Source organism: Nicotiana tabacum, chromosome 18 (assembly GCF_000715075.1).
Source record: "Nicotiana tabacum cultivar K326 chromosome 18, ASM71507v2, whole genome shotgun sequence".
Classification (NCBI taxonomy): Eukaryota; Viridiplantae; Streptophyta; class Magnoliopsida; order Solanales; family Solanaceae; genus Nicotiana; species Nicotiana tabacum.
The window spans coordinates 101,009,321-101,032,256 of NC_134097.1; the positions used below are offsets into that span (position 1 = coordinate 101,009,321).

At 33.4% G+C, this 22,936-nt stretch overlaps 2 protein-coding genes across 6 annotated transcripts; one reads left to right on the plus strand and one right to left on the minus strand.

Moving 5' to 3' along the window:
* Nucleotides 1-1,740: 1,740 nt before the first annotated feature.
* Nucleotides 1,741-8,626, minus strand: LOC107829616 (uncharacterized). 3 transcript variants are annotated; one of them, XM_075237095.1, is made up of 7 exons: nt 8,438-8,626; nt 6,475-7,789; nt 5,048-6,321; nt 4,893-4,980; nt 3,953-4,796; nt 3,457-3,577; nt 1,741-2,557 (listed from the first exon to the last, which is right to left on the minus strand). In XM_075237095.1, exons 3-5 carry the CDS (start codon nt 5,818-5,820, stop codon nt 3,960-3,962), a joined length of 1,698 nt encoding a protein of 565 aa, XP_075093196.1. In that variant the 5' UTR covers nt 5,821-6,321; nt 6,475-7,789; nt 8,438-8,626; the 3' UTR covers nt 1,741-2,557; nt 3,457-3,577; nt 3,953-3,959. The 3 variants fall into 3 exon arrangements, with proteins under 3 accessions (XP_075093196.1, XP_075093198.1, XP_075093197.1); XM_075237097.1 differs by having other exon boundaries at nt 5,090-6,321; nt 8,438-8,625; XM_075237096.1 differs by lacking the exon at nt 1,741-2,557 and adding an exon at nt 2,802-3,344.
* LOC107817019 (uncharacterized) lies at nt 2,581-19,176 on the plus strand. Of its 3 annotated transcripts, none has more exons than XM_075237101.1 (9): nt 2,581-2,725; nt 14,010-14,132; nt 14,880-15,127; nt 15,248-15,457; nt 15,895-15,987; nt 18,077-18,184; nt 18,265-18,636; nt 18,720-18,753; nt 18,946-19,176. In XM_075237101.1, the coding sequence occupies exons 2-7, from the start codon at nt 14,024-14,026 to the stop codon at nt 18,301-18,303; spliced, it is 807 nt and encodes a 268-aa protein (XP_075093202.1). In that variant the 5' UTR covers nt 2,581-2,725; nt 14,010-14,023; the 3' UTR covers nt 18,304-18,636; nt 18,720-18,753; nt 18,946-19,176. The 3 variants fall into 3 exon arrangements, with proteins under 3 accessions (XP_075093202.1, XP_075093199.1, XP_075093200.1); XM_075237098.1 differs by lacking the exon at nt 2,581-2,725 and adding an exon at nt 12,370-12,730; XM_075237099.1 differs by lacking the exons at nt 2,581-2,725; nt 18,720-18,753 and adding an exon at nt 12,370-12,730.
* The last annotated feature ends 3,760 nt before the right edge of the window (nt 19,177-22,936 follow it).

Genomic DNA, 22,936 nt, shown 5'->3' on the forward strand with positions numbered 1-22,936 from the left:
AAATAATATTCAATTTCATAAGTACGTTGGGGTATATTTTTCCTGTCACCCTTTCGTAGTTGAAATTCATATTCGTTAGAAGGATTTTGGGATTGAGAGTTCCCACTCCCACTCCCACTCGGATCAAGAATAAGATCTTGATCAATTTGAATATCAACTGTGTCAGAACACTACAACAAATGTGATATTTAGCTACAAAACTTTTAGCCACGACACAAAATTCGTCACTAATTATTCACTTTTCGTGACGAAAATTATGTTTCGTGTTTAGATACATAATTCGCATAGTTTTAGTGATGAAACATAAAATTTCGTAGCAAAAGTTTTGTCCACTAAAGTTTCCCACCAAAAAATAACTTGGCGCCATTATTTAATAGCATTAGCCACGAATTTTATATAATTGGTGACATATTATTTTGTCACTAATGATGTATCCAATTTGTGACAAATCATAATTTGTCTTAAAATTGGTAAAACTTTGGACACGAAAAAATTTCGTCACAAAAAATGTGTTATTACAATAGTGAATAAATAAAATCTGTAGTTAAACATGGTAAACTTTAGCTACAAAAGTTTCTAATTTATTATGACATTAGTTTTTGTCACTAATAGTACAAACAATTAGTGACAATTATTTAATTGTCTCTGTTTAACGTACAGTTTAGTCACAATAAAATTTTTGTCACGAAAAATATGATTTTTAAATGGCTACGACTTGAATTTTGTAGTTGAATAGTACAATTATTGGCGACAAAAAAAGATTTATAGTAAAAAAACTAAAAGATATAGTTTTGTTCATATATGATACAAAAAGTTACTTTAGGACTAATTAACCTTATGACTGAAGCACCCATCTTAAAAAAATATCAAGTTCGAGAAACTTGAATCCCATTTATAAAATTCTATTATGAAGTCTATATGACCTACAAATGAAAGAAATAAAATTAAAACCATACTCATTTTGATTCAATTGCCATATCTAACTTTAGAAAATATAAAACCAAAAAATCATATTAAAATTTAGTAGAACCCAAGGAACACTTGCTGCTACAAAATTTCATATTGTTTAGATAGGAACAGTCTATATATGGACTTATATCTATAACATAATCCGAGCATATGGAGTCCAACATAATACCTTAATTGTCAAATAACTAGTTAATTGGGCCACACTTCGTGCAGTCAAATATCTTTATTTTATATTTATTTGATTCAAAAGAATTTAGATTTTTATAATGGCAAAAATAAAAAATATATTATATAATGCCAGATGTAACATAAGAAAGCATATGAAAAATCAAACAGAAAATCATATCAAAATAAATAAATAAAGCATTCATTACTTCTTTAGATTTCATAATTACAGAGTTTTCGAAGAACACTTCTTTTTAATTTGAGAGGTGAAGTTAAATGCTCATTTTATAGAAAAAAACTTATCATGGAATGTTATGTTTGTTAATATAGATCTAATTATTTTTCTTATTGGAAACTGGAATAAGATGTTAAGTCGATTGTAGACTTACAGTGGAAGTCTTCCGTAAAATAAAAAGGTAGAGTGTAGTTGCTAATCTGGTCATTTTTTAAGTAATTGTGTTTCCTTTTAAGTCTTAAGAGACCAAAAAAATTAAGGGAAGAGCAATATGGCAACCATCTGTTCATAACGCTTAAAGCATTAAGCGGGTAATTTATTTACTCTTTCACTATTCGGAGTTCATGTGATAGACACTAATAAAGTTAACATTTAAGAGAAAACAAAAGGAGAATCTGCTTTAGAAATTTAAAGTAGAATAAACAGAGGACAGAGAAACCTACACAGGCGGATATTACCTCAAGACATCTATAACAACAACAACAACAACAACAACAACAACAACAATAACAACGACCCAGTGAAATCTCACTAGTGGGGTCTGGGGAGGGTAGTGTGTACGCAGACCTTAACCCTACCTCGAAGGAATAGAGAGGTCTGAGGTTCCTAGTAATTTTTAGTAAAAAGAATTACCAGAAAACAGGAATATCCAATTGGTTGTACTAAAGGATCAATTTATAAACATCTCGTTGAAAACTACAATCCTTTTTTGGCAAAAAACAAAGGTAGAGGTCATATCGACTGCAGTAGCTGTGCTCATTAGGATCATGACTGGCTTGAAGACTTTCAAGCAGCTGGAATCATCTAGTTATTTACGCTGCTGTACCATCATGCACCCAAAGACGAACAGGTGGTGTTATATACCATGAGAAGGTTGTAGTGGTCCCTGAACAATGTGCAGCAGAAAGCTCAGCAGAAAATCGATCTGTTGGTCTGGACAAAATTCCATCACTGACTAGGTTCAACTAAAGCAGGGGTAATTTGTCTTTGAAATCTTAAGAGCCTGATAAGATGGTGCTCTTGAGCAGATATGTGGTGGGAAGGGGTATATAGACATGTCAACCGTTGATGCCGATACTTCTTCAAAGATTAGTGAGGTTGGAATTGCATGTGGGAATATTAATTCTTGACTTGTTTTACACTAGAGCTGAAGCAGTGTACTATCAGAAGTCAAGTTTATGATGAATACTGCACATATTAGAACAGCAAAGAATTAGTAAGTTGAAGTGAAATACTAATAGTGAATGATTACAGGCCATTACATCAAAGGGTGGTTGTCTTGTTGAAGCTCCAGTTTCAAGGAGCAAAAAGCCAGCTGAAGATGGCCAACTAGTAATTCTAGCAGCTGGGGACAAGGTAATATATATACTATTATTTAGCTGTTTAATGGAACAACACTCTTATTATCTTTGGTTTGATCCAAACTGGAGCTTGTGAAAAGCAACAAGCCTTGGATTCTTATTAGACTTAGAGGCCTTGAATATGTGTTCCTTGAAGTAATTGAGTTCTGCTATGCTCTCCTTAATGTCATCCATAGCTCTATGCTTGCTTTCCTTTTTAGGAGCCTTTTTGCTATTGGAAACCAACGAACACACAATGCCTTGACACTGCTGACATCAACTAGTACATGTGAAAAAAGACTAGCCAGATTTGGCATGTATTTCTTCAAAAATTGAAAATTCACGTAGACTGAATTTCCTGCTAGTAATGGTGTATATGTGCCAATGTTTCTCTTGACAAATTCAATAACCTGTTTCTCAGCTTCTTCTTCAGTGACCATACTCTTAAGCAATTTGTCAAGACATCTATAAATGGCCTAATTATTTAAAACCTCTCATTCGCCCTATCGCCAACATAATATATTAAAAAAAGATGCATACCCAGCATTTGTGTAATTCCTTGCACACGCTGCTTATAAAAGTGCACCTTGCCAGTATTTTTTGGCTTCCCTAAGCATCTAAACTTGGTTTGACAACTAGGACAGAGAAAAGAGAGCACAGCTCTATAAAATCAATAATTCATTGATAACCATAAACACCATCTATAAAGCAGATGTGCAGCAGAACAAATTCTTAAAATGGACTGACCTTGGCGTTCTCCAAGTGTCTTATAGCTTCTTCCTGAGAAGAAGAATTCATAAACAATTGTATGCAACAAAGCCCAGCTGCCACATGATCCTTCCTTGTCACCTCATCATCATCATGCAATCTAAAAATACACAGGACGGAGACATGGCATTAGTATATACAGAAAATGGAAGCAAATCGACTAGGGCAGCCTATCAGAGAATATGATCAAATTCTGGAGTGAAGCCTGTGGAAAAACAGAAAGATTGAGCTTCTTGAAGTTTACCAAAGCACCTAAACTAAGAAACCAGGTAATAAAGTTAACATTTAAGAGAAAACAAAAGGAGAATCAGCTTTAGAAATTTAATAAAGTTAAATAAACAGAGGACAGAGAGACCTACACAGGCATATATTTCCTCAAGACATCTATAAATGGCCTAATTATTTAAAACCTCTCATTCTCCCTATCTCCAACATAATATATTAAAAAAAGATGCACACCCAGCAGGTTACTGACCTTACTATTATGAGGTTACATCATAAAAACCAATATCGTCGTCATCATCATCTGTGATATCGACTTCATCGTCATTAGTACTATTATTACCTTCATTCCCCTCATTCTCCTCATGATCACTGATGTACTCTACCATTGTGTCATCCTCTTCGTCAGAATTTTCTTCGTCATAACCAACTTCATGTTCTGTTTGAGCCTCCAATTCAATTACATATGCATCTAGGGTAACCGAATCAACATCATCTCTATGTAGTTGACTCAACATATTATCCGTATCATTGACAATTGAATTACTTTCAAGTGAAACATCTTGATATACTTCATCATTTGTTTCGCCATTTCCTGTCTCTGAATTTTGCATCTCTGGCACATCATATAAGTGTCTATCTTGAAATTTTAGGACAATTCGCCAATTTTCTCCCAATTTCGGATCATCAATATAAAATACTTGCCTTGCTTGAGTAGCTAGTACAAAAGAATCATGTTCATACCAAAATCTATTAACATTGATGCTCGTAAGATTTTTATCTTTTTGCATCCCTGTCTTCTTGCGAAGATCAAACCACTTGCATTTAAATAGCAGAACTGGATTGCCATTAAGATACTCTAACTCAATCATGTCAGTTATAATACCATAAAAATCAATCACCTCATTTTCGTGATAGCCTTCAACAACTAGACCGCAATTTTGACTTTTACGTAGTTCATCGCGTCTTTGAATATGGTACCTAACACCATTTACAGTACACCCATTATATGTTCTTCCACGTACATCAGGTCCTATTGCCAAAGGATATAACTGATTGATAGACACAGACTTTTCCTTATTATATAATTGCATAATCTACAATGAAAAAATTATTACTTTTAATTAGTAAAGAGGAAAACAAATTAGAATTTAAACACATTAAGATGATTCTTATCTTAAAAAGTTACTTACTTTCCTTTTGAACCATAAAGGAAATTGTTCTCTATGTTTCTCTTTTATATTCACAACAACTTGCTTAATCAACTCTTCTTTATGCTCCCTGCAAAATAAATTACTTATAAATTATTTAAAACAGAAAAATAAAAATAGAGAGAAAAATAACATACCGAAGAAAAGGTTCTACTTCTTCGCAATTATTCAACACATACCACCGAGCCATATCGAAATCATTCTTTGGTATGATATCATAGTTTCCATCTCCAAATGGTCTAACACTCTTTGAGAATATGTCCAGAACAACTTCATCTTTGTTACTAGATCCATTATCATTTCGATCTTCACGATTAAATCTAGTTTCGATGCCAGTAAGATACATAGAGCAAAATGTCAAACATTCATCAATAAGATAGCCTTCTGCAATAGAACCTTCTGGTCGTGCCTTGTTTCGCACATAATGCTTAAGCTTGCACAAAAATCTTTCAATTTTGTACATCCAACGATATTGTACTGGTCCCCCATACATAGCCTCTCGTGGTAAATGCACAGCCAAATGTACCATAACATCAAAGAAAGCAGGTGGAAAGATCATCTCAAGCTTACACAATATTAAAATTATGTCCTCTTCTAGTTGTTCTAAGTCATCTTTTCTCAAAGTCTTGCAACATAATCGTTGAAAGAAATCGCCTAACTCAATCAATGCTGAAGAGACATCTTTATTTACAAATCCACGAATAGCAATAGGCAGCAGTCGTTGTAACAAAACATGATGGTCATGACTTTTGAGTCCAGTTATCTTATCATCATCCTCATTTACACGCCGTGAGATATTTGAAGCATAACCATCAGGAAATTTAACTGATTTTAAAAATTTATAGAACTCCTTTTTTTCACTTTTTGACATATTACAACAAGCAGCTGGCATTTGTATAACTAGAACCATTATCTTGTAACCATAGTTCTTTTCTTATGTTCATATCCTTAAGATCTTGTCTTGCTTTATATGTATCCTTAGTTTTCCCTTCAAGACTCAGTATTGTCCCCAAAATATTCTCGCAAATGTTCTTTTCTATGTGCATGATATCTAAATTGTGCCGCAACTTCAAGCTCTTCCAATATGGCAACTCAAATAAAATACTTCCCCTCACCCAATTCAACTCTTCAGGAAGACGTTTTCTTTTCTTATTATTGGGGTGCTTTCCTAGTCTATAAGTACTAAGAAAATCCAATTGTTGTAAGACATCATCTCCTGAGAGCTCTTTTGGTTTCAATCTTTTTTCTATCTTAACATCAAATTTTTTGCTTCTTCTCCATGTGTGCTTAGGGTCAAGATACCGGCGATGATCCATGTAACATATTTTACTTCTTAACTTGTGTGAAGGTGCATCTTTATTGCAAGTAGGACATGCCATGTATCCCTTAGTACTCCATCCGGATAAATTACCTAATCCATAATAAATAATATATGTGCACATTAGTTTATATTCCTAAACTATACAAAAATTACTTACAAATAGTATACTAGTAAAACTTATACAAAATCTTCTATTTAACAATTATTTAGACATCTTGGACAGTAAGGAGTTTAAGAACTTACCATAAGCTGGAAAATCATTTATGGTCCATATAACAGCAGCATGCATCTTGAAGGACTCCCCTGTTGATGCATCAAATGTATCTACACCTTCACTCCATAACTCATTCAATTCATCAACCAAAGGACGCAAATAAACATCAATATCCTTCCCTGGTGCTTGAGGACCAGGAATAAGCAATGACATTAACATAAATGGATCCTTAAAACATTTCCAAGGAGGAAGATTATAAGGAACTAGAATGACAGGCCACATACTATAAGTTGTGCTCATGTTACCAAATAGATTAAAACCATCGGTTGCAAGGCCGAGTCTAATATTCCGAGGTTCTTGGGCAAACCACTGATGATTCTTGTCAAATTCTTTCCACTCTTCAGAATCAGCAGGATGCCTCAATACATTTGGCTCATCAAGACGTTTTTCTTTATGCCATCTCATGTCCTCACTTGTTTTTCTTGACATAAATAACCTTTGAAGTCTCGGCTTTAATGGAAAATATCGCAAGACTTTATGAGGAATCTTTTTATCCTTTCCGTTATTAATTTTTCACCTCGAAGTACCACAACGTGGACACTCTTGTCTATCTTTAAGCTCACCCCAATAAATCACACAATCATATTTGCAAGCATGGATAGAAATGTATCCTAATCCCAAACCTTGCAGCTGGTTTCTAGCATCATAATATGACTTAGGAAGTGTCTCACCATTTGGCAGTTCCTCCCGTAGTAACTCTAGCAACATATCAAATGACTTATTACTCCAATGATTGTACACTTTCAAGTGTAGCAACTTCACAAGGAATGAAAGCTTTGAGAATTTCTGACATCCCGGGTATAATTCATGTTCAGCTTCTTCCAACAATTTGTCAACCTTTTTGGCTTCCTTCTCACTCATATTACCATATATATTATTACCAGTTGTTGTCTCCTCCGAAAAATTGGTAAATGATCTTCCACTGGCATCTTCTAACATAGCGTTAATTCCATCATTGTTGTCATGTTCTTCATCTTCATCTTCGTCTTCGTCTTCGTCTTCATCTTCGTCTTCGTTGTAAATTGCTTCATCTTTATCTCTCCTTTGTGATTGTTCCCCATGGTATATCCATTGCACGTAACTTCCCGTAATTCCTTTTATCAACAAGTGGTCATACACTACATCTTGTGTTTGAAAATCTATATTTAAACAGTCTTGGCATGGACATCGAACTTTAGAATTTCGATCAAAGTTTGACCGAACGAGTTGCATAAAAGATTGAACACCCTCAATATATTTTTTAGAGAACTTCCGTTCATGCATCCAACCTTTATCCATGATCAACTGCACAAACATATCGACAAAGCAAGCTAAGTCAGCCATGCAGTTATAATTGAGTTTTAATTAAGCAAAAGAGAAATGCATTTATTATCTTTCAACATGTCATAAAACTTCTGCTGAGAGAATTGGCCACACAATTACGTTTGATCCAAACTGTTCCTTCATGTCTAGAATAGCTAATAGAACTGTTAGTTAGCTAATTATATTGGATTAGCATTAGTAATAAATAGTTAGCTAAATAAATTGAGCCTGTGTATATACACCATTGTATAGCACTTGGGAGTATCAATCAATGAACGAAATCCTATTTCTCACTTCTCTCTGTTCCATTCCCTCTTCTTCTCTCTATTCTCTAATCCCCCTTTCCCCTTCTAATGCTTTTCTTAGTGAAGGCAGTCCCTCGTTCCAGTGATATTTGCTTGTACACTGATTTCTTAAAATTTAATGCAACATATGACTTCCTAATTTATTGTTTTCCTCTGAATCCCAGCCCAAGTTAAGTAAATAAGTACCCATCTATCCACATACAAAAAATCAAACTTCAATTCATTCTTATGACAAATCAATTCATAAATCAAAACTCAGTATTCGGATGTTAAGAATTAAATAGAGAGGAGAAGGCAGCGATAGAAATAAAAGAGGAGAATTTACCAGAGTGGTCTGATAGCGAACAAGGGGATTACCAAGAGCAACGAGATGCAGCGTCAGGAGAGGGCTGCAGCGACAATTCTTTTTTTTTCTTATAAAAAGGACGGACGAGGGGAGATGTTGAGGACTTGTGGTGATAATTCCTTGTTTGACAAAAAGAGTGACCAACAGATTTTTTTATAAAAATAGAAGAAAAAATGTAATCCATAACCCAAGCAGATTGGAACTCCAATTAAAGTTTATGATATCAAAGTTTGTAGAAGAAAAATTAATCAATTATGCTCAACTTGCTCATATGCGGAAAAGTGAACAAAAATATATATTTGTATATTTTCATTCATGCTATATTTACACAATACTTGAGGTGTTCATTGTTCAATCTGATTCAATTTTTTACCTAAAAAGCAACTAAATCAACAAAGTTAATTTTTTGTTAATTTTTATTTGGTCTTTTAATTTCCCCTATGATAATAGGCTAGATTCATGTAATTTGGCGACTGTTTATGCCCCAGCTTGATTATGTTTCACTGTTATTTTATATGAGTGTTCAATTACGTTTTGTATGGTGATTAATTGAATGGGCCCTTGATTAATCGTGTCTAATTACCTCATATTGAACAACACCACTTTTAGGTAATTGAAGAGATTCATTACTTGAACTAAAAGTGGGTTTAGAGATAACGAAACTTTGCTGGGATAATTTAGATCTACACATATTGCCAGCTAGAGTAGTTCGAGAAAATGCTCTAGTAAATTATCGTAGTTGATCGAGAGAAAATTACGATAACTTATAGCTCTTAAACCTCATAAAGTAGTACGGCGAGATTATAGCAAAAGAGTTAAAACTTAAACTAGAAATTGAGGAAATCAATGCCCTAAACCTTTTTACCCTTGAATTATCTTTAATTTAGCATATTGTTGTTTTTAATATCATTTGAAATAGTTAAACAAAAACCCAAGTTGATTGATAAAAATCTTGCATCTGGAAATTGGTTGAGTTGAAAATAGCATTGCCAAGAGTTGTAATAGATAGATTAGTTCCATGAGGATTCGACTCCGGAATTAAAAAAACGGATTATATTTGCAACGACCGCTTTGTCTTTAGAAGGCATAGTTGGCCGTGATCACTCTATTTCACATGTTATTCTAATTTAATCAATTCAAGTTATTACAGTAAAGAAATACATTTATTTGTGAGTAGATATTTTCGGTAGAATAAAGTATCTATAATTTTCTTTTTACAAGTACAAATAATGCAATAGTGTTAAAGTTAATATGAGATAAAAATTAACAATACTTAATTTTTAGATAAATAAAAAATAATAGTTTCTTAAATACTATTATCAAACTACACATTTTACCTCCCTAACATAAAATAATTAATAAGTTTCATCAATACTGTAATTTAAATTAGTATTCCTTCAAGATTAAATACATAATTACTTTCAAATTTGACATAGAACTTAAGACATGAAGATTAGCGGCGGTCGTTCTGGCAGTTTGGATTGGATATGAAATTTTCGTTTTGGTTTTCGGATTGAAGAAATGACAATCCAACTCCAATCCATATAAACTCGGATCGGATTGGATTTTTTAAGTTCAGCAAACCGATACCCAACTGGTCGCTTTGAGCTTTAGCGCGTCGTTCGGCAGTTTGAGGCCATGGACATCTTCAGTTCAGGTACTATGACTCGTGCACATGGTCGTAATTCGAATTCGGGAAGTTTGAAGTCGATTTGGAAAGAGAATTCTTATTTCAGAAGCTTTAAGTTGGAAGAATTGGCTAAGTTGTGATTTTTGAATAAACGACCTCGGAATCGAGATTTGAAGGTTCCAACAGGCCTTCGTATGATGATTTTGGCTTTGGGCGAATGTCCGGATTGGGTTTTGGATGACTCGGGTACACGTTGTTTTCGTATTCATACTACGTTCGAGAGTGAACAACTCAACCTAATATACGTCAATGATTTATATTAGAGAAGAACTCTAATTGCTTCTGCGATCCCCCTCATAGCTGCCAACATCCGCTTCTGCGCTGCCAACATCGTACCTGCGGTGTCGCAGGTGCGTTCCACTGCTCCGCTCCTGTGATGAACGCCCAACACTGCCTAGCCCCCTTTCCAGTCGTTTCTGCGATGAGTTTCACGCTTCTGCGATGTCGCTTCTGCCCAAATGTTGTTCAGAACAGCAGAAAAATTAGCAGCTTCAATGTCCAAAATTAACTCCGCTAACCTTCCAAAATCCACCCGAGGCCCTCAGGACTTTAACCAAGTATGACAACATGTCCTAAAATATAATACGAACTTAGTCGAGGCTTTAAACCACATCAAACCACGCCGAAATTACGAATCACGCATCGAATCGAATTATGAGTTTTCAAATCTTCCAACTTCTATATTTTGCGCTGAAATATATCAAATCAATCCGGAATGACTTCAAATTTTGCACGCGAGTTATAAATGATGTACCATAGCTGTTCCTATTTTCGGAATTGAAATCCGTCCTCATTATCAAATTTCCACCCTCGGTCGAATTTTCCAAAAAAAATTCTATTTTCCAACTTTCGCCAAAATGTGTCGAATTGTCCTAACTCTTACGGACTTCCAAATCCGGACACACGCCTAAAGCGAAAATTACCATACGAAGCTATTGACATCATCAAAACTCCATTCCGAGGTCGTTGCTCAAAAGTCAACTCTCCGTTCAACTCTTTCCATTTAAGTTTCAAAATGAGAATTTTTCTTTAAATTTAATTTCGAATCTTTTGAAAACCAAACTCGATGGCACACACAAGTCATAATACATATTACAAAGTTGCTCAGGACCTTAGGTTGCTGAACGGGGCGTTAATTCTTAAAACGACATATTGGGTCATTACATCTTCACCGCAATCATCCAAATACATTATTCAATTAATGAAATCATTATCAACCAAATGCACAGAGACATTAATATGGCCGATAAGAAGTAGTAATAATAAAACCATGTCCAACTAGAAAGTATTCTTATTAGGGATGTATATCAGTCGGTTCAGTTCGGTTGTGAATGTTATTGGCTCGATATATCGGTTATCGGTTTATAAATATGCTAAACTGATAATCGAACTGATAAGATAGTGATTATCGGATATCGATTAATTAGTTGTCGATCATTACAATTTACCCGATAAGATAAATTAATTTAGAGGAAAAAGTATAGTGTACAACACTAATTAATCTTATAATCTTGATTCCTTCACTTATGTTCTAAATAGTGAACAAAAGTTTTGTGGACATTTGGGGACCAATCAGCAGAATATACTGAACACTAGGAATATTAGAGGATCATAATTACAACAGTTGCTTTCCTACAAAGAACTAAGAATATACTGAACACTAGGAATATTAGAGGATCATAATTACAACAGTTGCTTTCCTACAAAGAACTAAGAGGTTTTGTCAAGTCTACTTATCCAAACAGAGTAGAAACAACACAAATAGTAGCCAAGAGCGCAAAAAACAATTTGTAATGTAAAATTTTATATAGTTATAATTTCTAAATAGGTATTTATATAATCAATCTGGTTCGACTTTTTCGATTAATTTTTGCTTAAAACCAAATAATTAAATTTTACATGTTCTTAAAACTAAAAATCAAAATCAAATCAAATAAAGAATGTTGATTTTTTTTTCCAATTTTGGTTCAATTTCTCGTGAACACCAAGATAGTTAAATCAATTCTTGAAATAAATCTTTTGAATATTATATTACTGTAGTACATATTTGATATAGCTTATTTATAACATAAAGTCATCCAAAATTGGGATATGTACTAAAATAAAGTTTCATTTTAGTATTATTTTCACAAGGTAAAGTTTCTTTTTACTAGTTTTTTTACATAAGTTGGTTGTACATTTGTAGTATTATATGTATATAAGTTGGCTGTATATACTATTTTTACATAAGTTGGCTGATATTTTAGAATTAGTGGGAGAGAGAGATAAAGTTAGGGTTAGAAGAAAATTCAGGGTAAAGCACTTCTCCACTCCCTTCCTTGGCATAACTCTTCAACCTCCTCCATACCCACCAAGCTCGTCCATACCCACCAAATAGAATTCCACAACATTGTAAATTGGAGAAAGAAACCGTCTTTTGGCGCTGGTTTTTGGGATTTTTGGCTCCAAATGAATGTCAGGATAACCACTATATATATATATGAGAAAAATGACTGGAAAAAATACATTGCAAAGTGAAGCAAAATTTCTGAAAAAATGACTGGAAAAAATACATTGCAAAGTGAAGCAAAATTTCTGAACAGGTATATATCATTTCACCTACTCTTTGTTTGAATAAGATTCAATAGATTGTAATTGCCACAATCATATATCAAATTATTAATTCATTAATTATTTGTGGCATAGACATTGATATGCTTTTATTTTGTCTCATATGGTCAATCTAGATGAGAATAAATCAATTAGAAGATTTTGAAACAGAAACTCTTTAATTTACTGTGTATATTTAGAGTTTTTAGTGTACTGTGTATATTTATAGTTTTGCATGGTGTACTGAAGGGGAAATATTAGATATTATCATAGTAGGCATCTATTTTGTGTATATATTGATGTTTTCTGTCTGGTTTTGAGGGAAGAGTGGATGGATTGTGGAAATATGGTATTAAAGCTTCTGTTTGAATCAAATCATGCTTCTTGGTGGCCCTTGGGAATTTGTTTGATCGGATAATGGCACTTTAAATTTAGATAAACTGAAACAAAGTGTTTTAAGGTGAATATTTTGTAGGGTAATTTATATTTTTGTTGAAACCAGTAAACATTGTCAGACACACAGCTTCTTTTAAATCTGCTGCATGTATAACTTATAAGATCTTTGGTATAAGTTTTTGAAAAAAATTAATATTATGGAAAAATAAAGGAGCTGTTGATAATTCCCATACTATTTTTAGTTTTGATATGTCTTTATAATTTTGATATCGCTGCCCAAGTAAGTCTAGTGCCTCTTCTCTTGCTTTTTCTTGCCAGTCAGTGTGCCTAGAAGAAAAATAGTCCATGAGAGCAATGTCTGCGTTGTTTCTTGTTCAGCATTCATCAATTATTTCTTCAAATATGAGCTTCTCTCTTCCAGCAGTATCATGATTAGCTTTCAAAAGCATTCCAAGATAATCTGTTGTAATGTTGTCCATATTGCTTACCATTGCACACACTCTTTTCTTGATTATCTCTGTGAAAAGTTGCTGGATGTTTCTTTCAACTTTCACCATTGAAAAACTTTCATTTATACGGTATACGTTTTTGAAAACATAGTTGATGTGCCTTCAAATTAGAAAAATTTCTACATAAATAGATCTTTGGTATGTTATACTAATTACTTAACTCGGCTAGTGATGCTTCAATAGTTCAATAAATTTTAGGAGAAGAAGATAGTAAATTCGTATTAGGAAATGATGTGCATCAGGCTTTCCAGATTGATGATTTATGTTCTTTTTGAGTTTTTCTTTAGTTATTTCTAACTTTTGGTTTGTTAAACTAATAGATTTTACATCTAATGAATATACTAAAATTATATAGTATTTTTGGTAGAATTCTACAAATCAATGGCACCAGGCGGACGTGTCTCTAGACAAACCACAATTACAGGTGCTTCTACTCAAGCAAGCCGATTATCTGATCCATCAAATAGTAATAATCGTACTCCTAATACAGGTAATACGTACCTTTTATTATATTGACTAGGAGTGTATCTATTAATTATTGTTTGTTCTCCTTTTTAATTTGATGCTTATTGCTCATTGTTGTCAGTGTACTATTTTTTGTTGTTTATTCTTATGGATCCTTTTTTTGGCTTGTTCTGTGCATTCCATATTGTTTTTCTATATGCAACTAGTATATCCTACACTTTCTAATTCAGAGTTTTGGTAGTACTATTTTTATTGAAACCTTTGCTATAAAATTGAAGTAATTTCTTATTGTCGGATCAATTATATTGCAATTCGAAGGTATATTGGGGATTTTCATTTCTGTGGAAGTCATTATCTGATAAATTACATTGCACCCATTCTTTCTTGTTGGTTTTAGCAAATACTAAGGGTAGCCAAGAACTTCACACCTATTGCTATATTATTTTTGAGTTTATCTTTATAAAACAAATAGATTGTGTTTAAAAGAGGGGATGTAAACAAAGTTTCTGATTGTCGCCCAATAAGAAGTTTCAACAAATTCTTACTTTCCTCAACTGGAAAGAAATAACAATCTTTATATTCCAGCATCTAGGATTCTTTTGTGTTTAAGTTGGAACCAAATATATTAATATTTGAAACATTCATTAATGTTAAACTTGAAACAGTAGAGTTTTCATTTGTAGCATGACAATTAATTACTAATATAAATACATGGTTACCATTTAAGAATTTTAGCAAGTATTTTGAACTGATTTTTACTTTTTAAAATCAGATGATTCAACTAGAATCAGGAAAGGTCGTGGAAGGACAATGGGAAAAGGTCTTGAGAAAATGAAGAAGTCTATAGGGAGAAAGATGGTTATAGACATCCCAGTTGGTAAAGGAAGGCCAGTTAAGGCAATTCCATCAGCAAAGCTATCAAATGAGTTAGGAATTATTGCTCGCAACTTTCTTTCGCTTCCAAACAAGTGGAAGGAACTCACAAGAGATGATAAGGATGCAGCATTAATTAGATGCCATGTAAGGATTCTATATTTTGGTAAATTTTATTACATTATAAATATGTTAGTTTTTAATCTTTTACCAGCAAAGGAAATTTTGATTGTTTTGTGAGTGTCTTCAAAACTTCTCATTTTGCAGGAGAAGTTTGAAATTAACTTGGACGAGCATTACACCAAAGATAGCTGTGAGGATATTCTGAAAAATAGAAGCCGACAATGGCGCTACAAATTAAAAAAGCTATTTGAAAGTGCAAGCTCCGAGGAAGAGGCTCGTAAAATTGAAGTGCCAGAGTTGACCCCGGAAAATTGGAACAGGCTCTGTGACATGTGGGCGAATCCAGAGCATAAGGTAATTTCTATTCATATTTGTCTCGTTATATCTTTTTCTGGCAAACAACATTCACGATTTCTCACCCTTTTTCTTTAAGTAATTAAGAATACGTACAAACAAAATGTACAGAAGATATTTTCAGAAAATATTTTTCTCTACTTTGTAGCTGCAACATTCATTCATGGATGATATGGCTTACATTGATATGAGTAGACCCTTACAGAAGATACAAATAAGAGTAGAAAATAAACTGGAAGTAAAAAAGAAAAAAAAAAGGATTCTTTAAATGCCTCTGAAAATTGCAACCTTTGAGAAGAGCTTGACGTGGTTCTTTAGTTTATGTCCACTCTTTTATGCTAACATCTGAGAACTTATAGTGCGAAATGATAATAAGCTTTAGCATCATATTTGTTTCATTATAATTTTATTTACTTATATTTATATATTCTTTGTAGAGACGATGCGAGATAAACAAGGTCAATCGAACAAAGCTGAAATCTAATCATTTCATGGGGTCAAGAGCTTTTGTAGCTGCTCGTGCTGAAATAGTAAGTTATACTATTTTTATTTTTTGGAACTTTTCCAATCTCTATGCTTGGTAGGCGAAGACTGAAATCTCAAGGGACATTTTTAATATTCAAAATGGTGAAAAAAAGAAAAGAACTTGCACATACTTTTAAGTATTGCTATTTTTCATTCATAATTCAAATCAAGTTAATTTCTTGTTGTTGTTGTGCAAGTTTTTTTATTGCAATTGTTGAGTATTCTAGAGCTTGTTTGGCCTATTTATTGCTGTCGAGGCTCTGTTTGTGACTCGTTATTGGATTTCTAGTTTTCTTATATGGCATTTCGTGAACCGGTTAGCTTCTTTTGCTTTGTTGATATCTAGTTTCCTCTTGTGAGGATCATCTGTCGTGTTGGCTCTGAACTCCATATTTGCACTAGGATCAATCACTGCTTTAACCACCTGTTTCCATGTTAATGTAGTTTATGAGTGTTTTGATAACATAACTTAGCACTTAAAACTAGACATATAACTTGGTTAAATATTAGACATTTCATGCTCTTAAGTAGTAAATTACTAGAACTTGACTGTTAAGATCTTATTATGTTTTGGTGTAAACTGGAACTTGTAAATGATGCTGAAATCTTGTTAGATCTCATTTCCTAATTTACAGCCCCAACGTTAGTGCTGATACTCAATAAAACTTACCTTTTCTAAGAAAAAAGAAGTAGAAAACTTGATTCTCATCAGACATTCCATCAACTATACTTTTATATTTGAAGATTAATGTATCCATTGATTTTAGTTAATATCTTATCTCTTCTCATACGGAAGGCATATCTTCTATGTAAAGCAGTTATTTTTATTTTATTTATGTTTGAGTTGTTCGAACTCGGAAAGCATTCTGTGTCAGTTCTTCCTCTTCCTTTGTATTTGCTTTTTTTTTTGCTTGAGATCTATGATCCCTGCCTACATTAGAAAGTCAGATGTGTGGGATGAGAATTGCTAAAATGGGAGAAACTTATCATTTGTATAAAAAATAGAGAACCTGCTTAATGTGTAGTACTTGACTCTTTGAAACTAACCTTGCCTCATATGTGTAAATATTTTCACAACCAGACACCAAAGCTATTCATAAATAAGAAGTTTTTATCTGTTTGTATATGTTATGCAGTCATCTAGATATCATGCCCTCCAGTTGCCCATGTAAGAAAGTCGCGCTTCTATTAAAGTCAACAATGATCTGAATCACTGCTCTTTTTCCTTCTTTGTCTGGTTTAAGTTGTCGACAATATGAAATGAACTAGAGAGGCTGCATTTAGGATGTTTGATTGAACTCTTTTTGTATTAAGAATAACTTAGATAGTTAGATGCGTGTTTAGGGTCTTTGGTGGAGTTACATATTCGACTTTGGATCAATGTTTGGACCACGGGAATATGAGAAAGGGTCCCAAGGATCAAGGGGAGTCTGTTGTGAAATATTGAAGCCTATTTAGTTATTTCTAAGTTTGAGATGTAATTTATAGTGAACAAAGTCATGGTGAATTGGTAATTGAGAGGTGGGGACGTTTCTGTGCAACTTGTTTCTTTCGTTTCTCTTTACTTTTCTTTAAATCTTTGTCAGCATGCTTTAGTTAAACTTTTAATTATCAAATATTAGTATCACATCTAGGACCTTAATAACAAGGAAAACCAGTTCTATGTCTGCGTCATGTATTCTAAAACAACTGTTAGTAGTAGTATTTTAAGGCTCTTAAAATATATTGAGCTTTCTGATATAAAGCCTTTATTTGTTTCCTTTCTCTGAGTTTATTTTTGTATAAAAGGGCAGTCAACATATAAAAATTCTGTCTTGTTGTTAGTTGGGAAGCCATAACTACTCTTCATTAGTTGTCTAATGTTACTTGTCACATCAATTTCTGACTCTGCAATGTTCTGTCTTACAAAACTCTCAAAAATGGTTGCCTTGACAGGAGTTGGTATAGGTAAAAAGCTTTGATCTACATACATTCATTACCTTTTGTTGAACCTGTAATCTAATCATGTCAATGTGGTTGAGGTTCAATCACCCTAGGCATTCATTACTAAGATGATATTTTAGTAATATTTCATATTATTTTCATATTGTGTAGGGTGTGAAGGAACATGAAGGAGTAGAGCCAAATAGGATTGAGTTCTTCAAAAGTACCCATTACTCGAGTGAAAAAGGATGGTCATCTCCAGAGGCTGAGACTAACTACGTAAGTAATATTTTAGTAACATGTCACATGTATTCATTCTATCTTATAATTAATTTAACTGATATAATATTTTTATGTAGAACAAAATGAGAGATTTGAGAGCTCGGATCTGTTTCTGAAGAGAATCCAATGACTATTGATGAAATTGTTGATAATGTACTTGGTACAAGGTCGGGATATATTAAAGGTCTTGGTTATGGTCCAAAGCCTAATACAACTACAACAACAAAAAGAAGGACAACAGAATTAGAGGATGCTCTTAGGAGGGCAAAAGAGGATGCTGCTACTACCCAACATGGTTTACAAGAACGTTTGAATGTAGCTGAAACTGAGGTAGCAAATCAGCAGATACAGATAAAAACATTAACTTCTGAGCTGGGTACTCTAAGGGCACGCCAAGAGGAAATATTAAACCAAATGAAGCGTCATTTTATTGGCTCATCACCATCAAGGTTAGAAGTACTACATCTTTAAATGATAAATTCAAGTATAATTCTTTTAGCATCTAAGTTCGAATGTTTTTTTAATGATACAGTGAAGATTGAGCCCCACCAGATTATCAACTTTGGGTACACTAAACTTCACACTATTTAATTTTTTTCTCATTTTTATTTACTTGTATCACAATTCATTTATTTGTTTCACCAATTAAACTCTACGTCTAACAAGAAGTTGTAGTTTATACCAATTATATCTTATTTATACCATGATACCATAAAGTATTAACTTAAATCATAATTTTTTCTCTATCTTTTATACAGGTATATGGAGGAAACTATTGGATCAAGACTAATTGCAAGTGAAGTGTCACTGCATTGCTCCACTTCTCAGTCCTAGTTTAGGAGTAATATTTCTCAATTAGACTTACTTCTCAGTCCTAGTTTAGGAGTAATATTTCTCAATTAGACTTTTACGTTGGACATATTTACTTTAACTATGTTTCTTTTAATTTAAGGAGCTTTTATTTCAATATAGTTTTAATATTAGTTTTATGATCAATGGTGAATATTTTTGTTATTACCTTTGATTGTTTTTATTTTTATGTTATTACGTTGATTGTTTTATTATGTTATTTCAAATTCGTATTACGTCAATCTAAAACAAATACGAATATAAACGTCATCAAACATTTGTTATTAGTGACAAAAAAGTTCACTTTTATATAGTTTTTAGGAATATCACATTTTCGTCACTAAACAAATTAAGTTCGTCATAAATTCACTATATTTAGTGACAAAATAATTTATGTCCCAAAATCATCTTTTTATTGACTACGAATCAATTTTGTATTATTTGACAATTGTAATTGTCACTAATTATGATAACTTATAGTGACAACTTTGTTTTGTCGAGAAAAATATTCTTTTTAATGACAAGATGGTAGTTTTAACTATAAAATTATAATTGTCACTAATTATATATTTAGGGACGAAATACTTTTTTGTAGATAAAAGGTAGTCTTTAATGACAAAATTACGATTTTCAACTACGAAACACACATAGCTTTAGAGACATTTAACGCCGTCACTAATTAAACTAAATTTTAGAGACGAGGCAGTTTCGTCGACATTAATGCACTTTTTAGTGACAAAATCATACTATTAAGTACGATTTTTTGTACTTTTTATGACAAATAAATCCGTCATAAATATTACGTATTTGGGGATGAAAAAGAATTTCGTATTTAATACTTCATTATTTGGCGACGAAACACAAAGTTGCCTTTATATGTTATTAGTGACGGTGTTTTAGAGACGAAAGATTGACAAAAAAAAATTCGTCATAAAAAATCTTTGGTGACGAAAAGTGAATCATAGGTGACAAAATAATTCATCATTGATAATCAAATTTGTTGTAGTGGAAGACACTTGCTGACTATCCGAGTTCAACATTTCATAAAGAGGCTCTCCATTCTTTACCTCGCCCTTCTTTGGAAAATCATTTTCCAAAAATGTGACATCTCGTGATTCAATTTCAGTAACACTTCCATCCTTTAATTCAGCAATGAGCATATACCCTTTGGAGTGTTCTCCATATCTTATAAAGTTACATTTTTTACCTTTTGGACCTAATTTACCAAACTTGCTAAAGGAATCTTTTACATATGCAGCACACCCCCAAGGTCGTAAATCCTTTAAGTTTGGTTTATGACCAGTCCATAGCTCATAAGGAGTAGAAGAAACTGATTTAGAAGGCACTTTGTTCAATATGTAGGTCGCAGTCAATAACGCATCTCCCCAAAAGGAGATAGGTAAATTTGTCTGCGCCATCATGGACCTTATCATGTCCAATAGTGTTCTATTCCTTCTTTTTGCTACACCATTTTGTTGAGGTGTGTATGGAATATTCAACTGTCTGGTGATTCCCTTTTCATTGCACAATCCTTCAAATTCTTTTGAAAAATATTCACGCCCTCTATCGGTTCTTAAGGTCTTAATCCTTTTGTCTAATTGATTCTCAGCTTCATTCACATATTTCTTAAAGCATTCAAGTGCTTCAGATTTATGAGAGATCAAATAGACATAACCAAAGTGTGTGAAATCATCAATGAACATAATAAAATATAAAGCACCAGACCTAGCCCTCACATTCATTGGACCACAGATATCAAAATGTATTAGTTGCAATGGAAAATCAGCTCTCTTAGCCTTTCCAAATGGTTTACGTGTAATCTTTCCGGCAAGAGAATTTTCACAAATTGGCATTTCAATTTTAGAGAAAGGACCTAGATGTCCTTATCTAGCCAATCTACTCATTCGATCCTGCTCTATGTGACCTAATCTTACATGCCATGTAATAACATCAATATCATTGTTACTAGAATAACATGTCATAACACAACGATCAACATAATAGTGATACGTAGAAGGATTACAATCTAACACAATAAAACCATCATAATGATGTCCAAAACCATAAAAAATATTGTCTTGAGTAATTCTAAGACCACTGCGACTAAAGTTCAAATTGAAATCTAAATCTAGAAGAACAGACACTGATACTAAGTTTTGTCCAATCTCTGGAACATATAGGACGTCATGCAACATCAAAGATCGGCCACCACGCATGTCCATTTTGCAAGTGCCTATCCCTTTGATTTCAAGCTTTGCATTATTTTCCACATATACATGCTTTGATCCGGGTGGAACTCGACGAAACTCTATAAACGCTTCTCTATCGCGGCTCACATGGTCGGTAGCCCCTGAATTTGCAATCCACACAGGATAAGATTCAGTTAGTAAAACAATGCTAGAAAGATATATAGCACTAAGAGATGCGCTTTGAAATGCTACCTTTTTCGGCTCAGTGCACTCACGAGCAAAATGCCCTAAAACTTGGCAATTGTAACACTTCATCTTGCTCTTGTCTTTCTTCTTATAGAACCATTTTTCTTTCTTGGAATTTGGCTTGTTTCTTTTCTTGGAGGGTCCTTCTCCGGTCTCCGTACCCTTTCCGTCATTTTTTTCAATTTCTCTTGCGGTTGAAGCTTGATCTTTTTGTACCACTTGATTCTACCACAAAGGCATTAGGTACAGCTTTAACAGCACCAAGTTGCTCGTCTTCAAGCTCCACATGACGGGCAACATCAACAAAAGTTTTGATGCTATCATTGTGGGTCAAGTTAACCTTCAAATGATCCCAGTTATTGGGAAGAGACTGAATCACTACCTGAACCTGCTGCACATCAGAGAGAACATGGCCAACACTTTTGAGTTGAGCAATCATATTTGACATCACCCTTAGATGTTGCTTGACACCGTGATCATGATGCTTTTTGTATGTGTCAAACTTGATTGTCAACTGTCGAAGGGGAGTCATAATCGTACCCTCATATGCCTCTCTTAAATATGCCCACATGGCTTGAGCAGTAGGATATTGCTCATATTCATGGATGAGATCATCAGCAATTGAACTTACAATAATTTCACGTGCAGTGAAATCTTTCTTTTTCCAAACATTGTAAGTTTCCAAATCCCTCCTGTGTTGGGCAGTGTTACCCTCCTCTGGGTGACTCATAACATGGTTAATACTTTCAAGAGCTTCTTGCTCTTCGAGTACATACCACATCTTACGACTCCAGATTTGTTAATTTTCACCATTCAGTTTGTCACCCTTGTTCAAGTCAGCAATGATACTTTTTGATATCATGTCTGTTATTAGAGACAATATTACAAGTTTAACTCATCAATATATACTTCAGTTAATTTATGCATGTGATTACACACTCAAGTAAATTAATTATAATATTAATTCTATATTTAGTATAGAATCGAATGGTCACTATGTTTCCATTCATCATCTATATCTAAATATTTTTAATTAATATTAAAATCACTTCTTAGTGTGTACTTTATTTCAAGTCTCAATCCATTACAAAAAGTCGTTTTGAGCTCTAGCGTGTCGTTCAGCAATTTAAGGTCATGAACAGCTTCACTTCAAGTATTATGACTTGTATGCATGGTCGGAATTAAATTTTGGGTAGTTCAGAGTTGATTTGGAAAGAGAATTCTCATTTCGGAAGCTTTAAGTTGAAAGAATTAACAAAGATTGAATTTTTGAGAAAACGACCTCGGAATCGGGATTCGAAGGTGCCAACAGGTTTGTATGATTATTTCAGACTTGGGCGTATGTTCGGATCGGGTTTTGGAAGACCAGGGAACATTTCAACACCTATTGTAGAAGTTAGCATTTTTGGAAGAATTTTATAAGTTTGGGTTGAAGTGCATTTTAGTGTTATCGATGTCTGTTTAG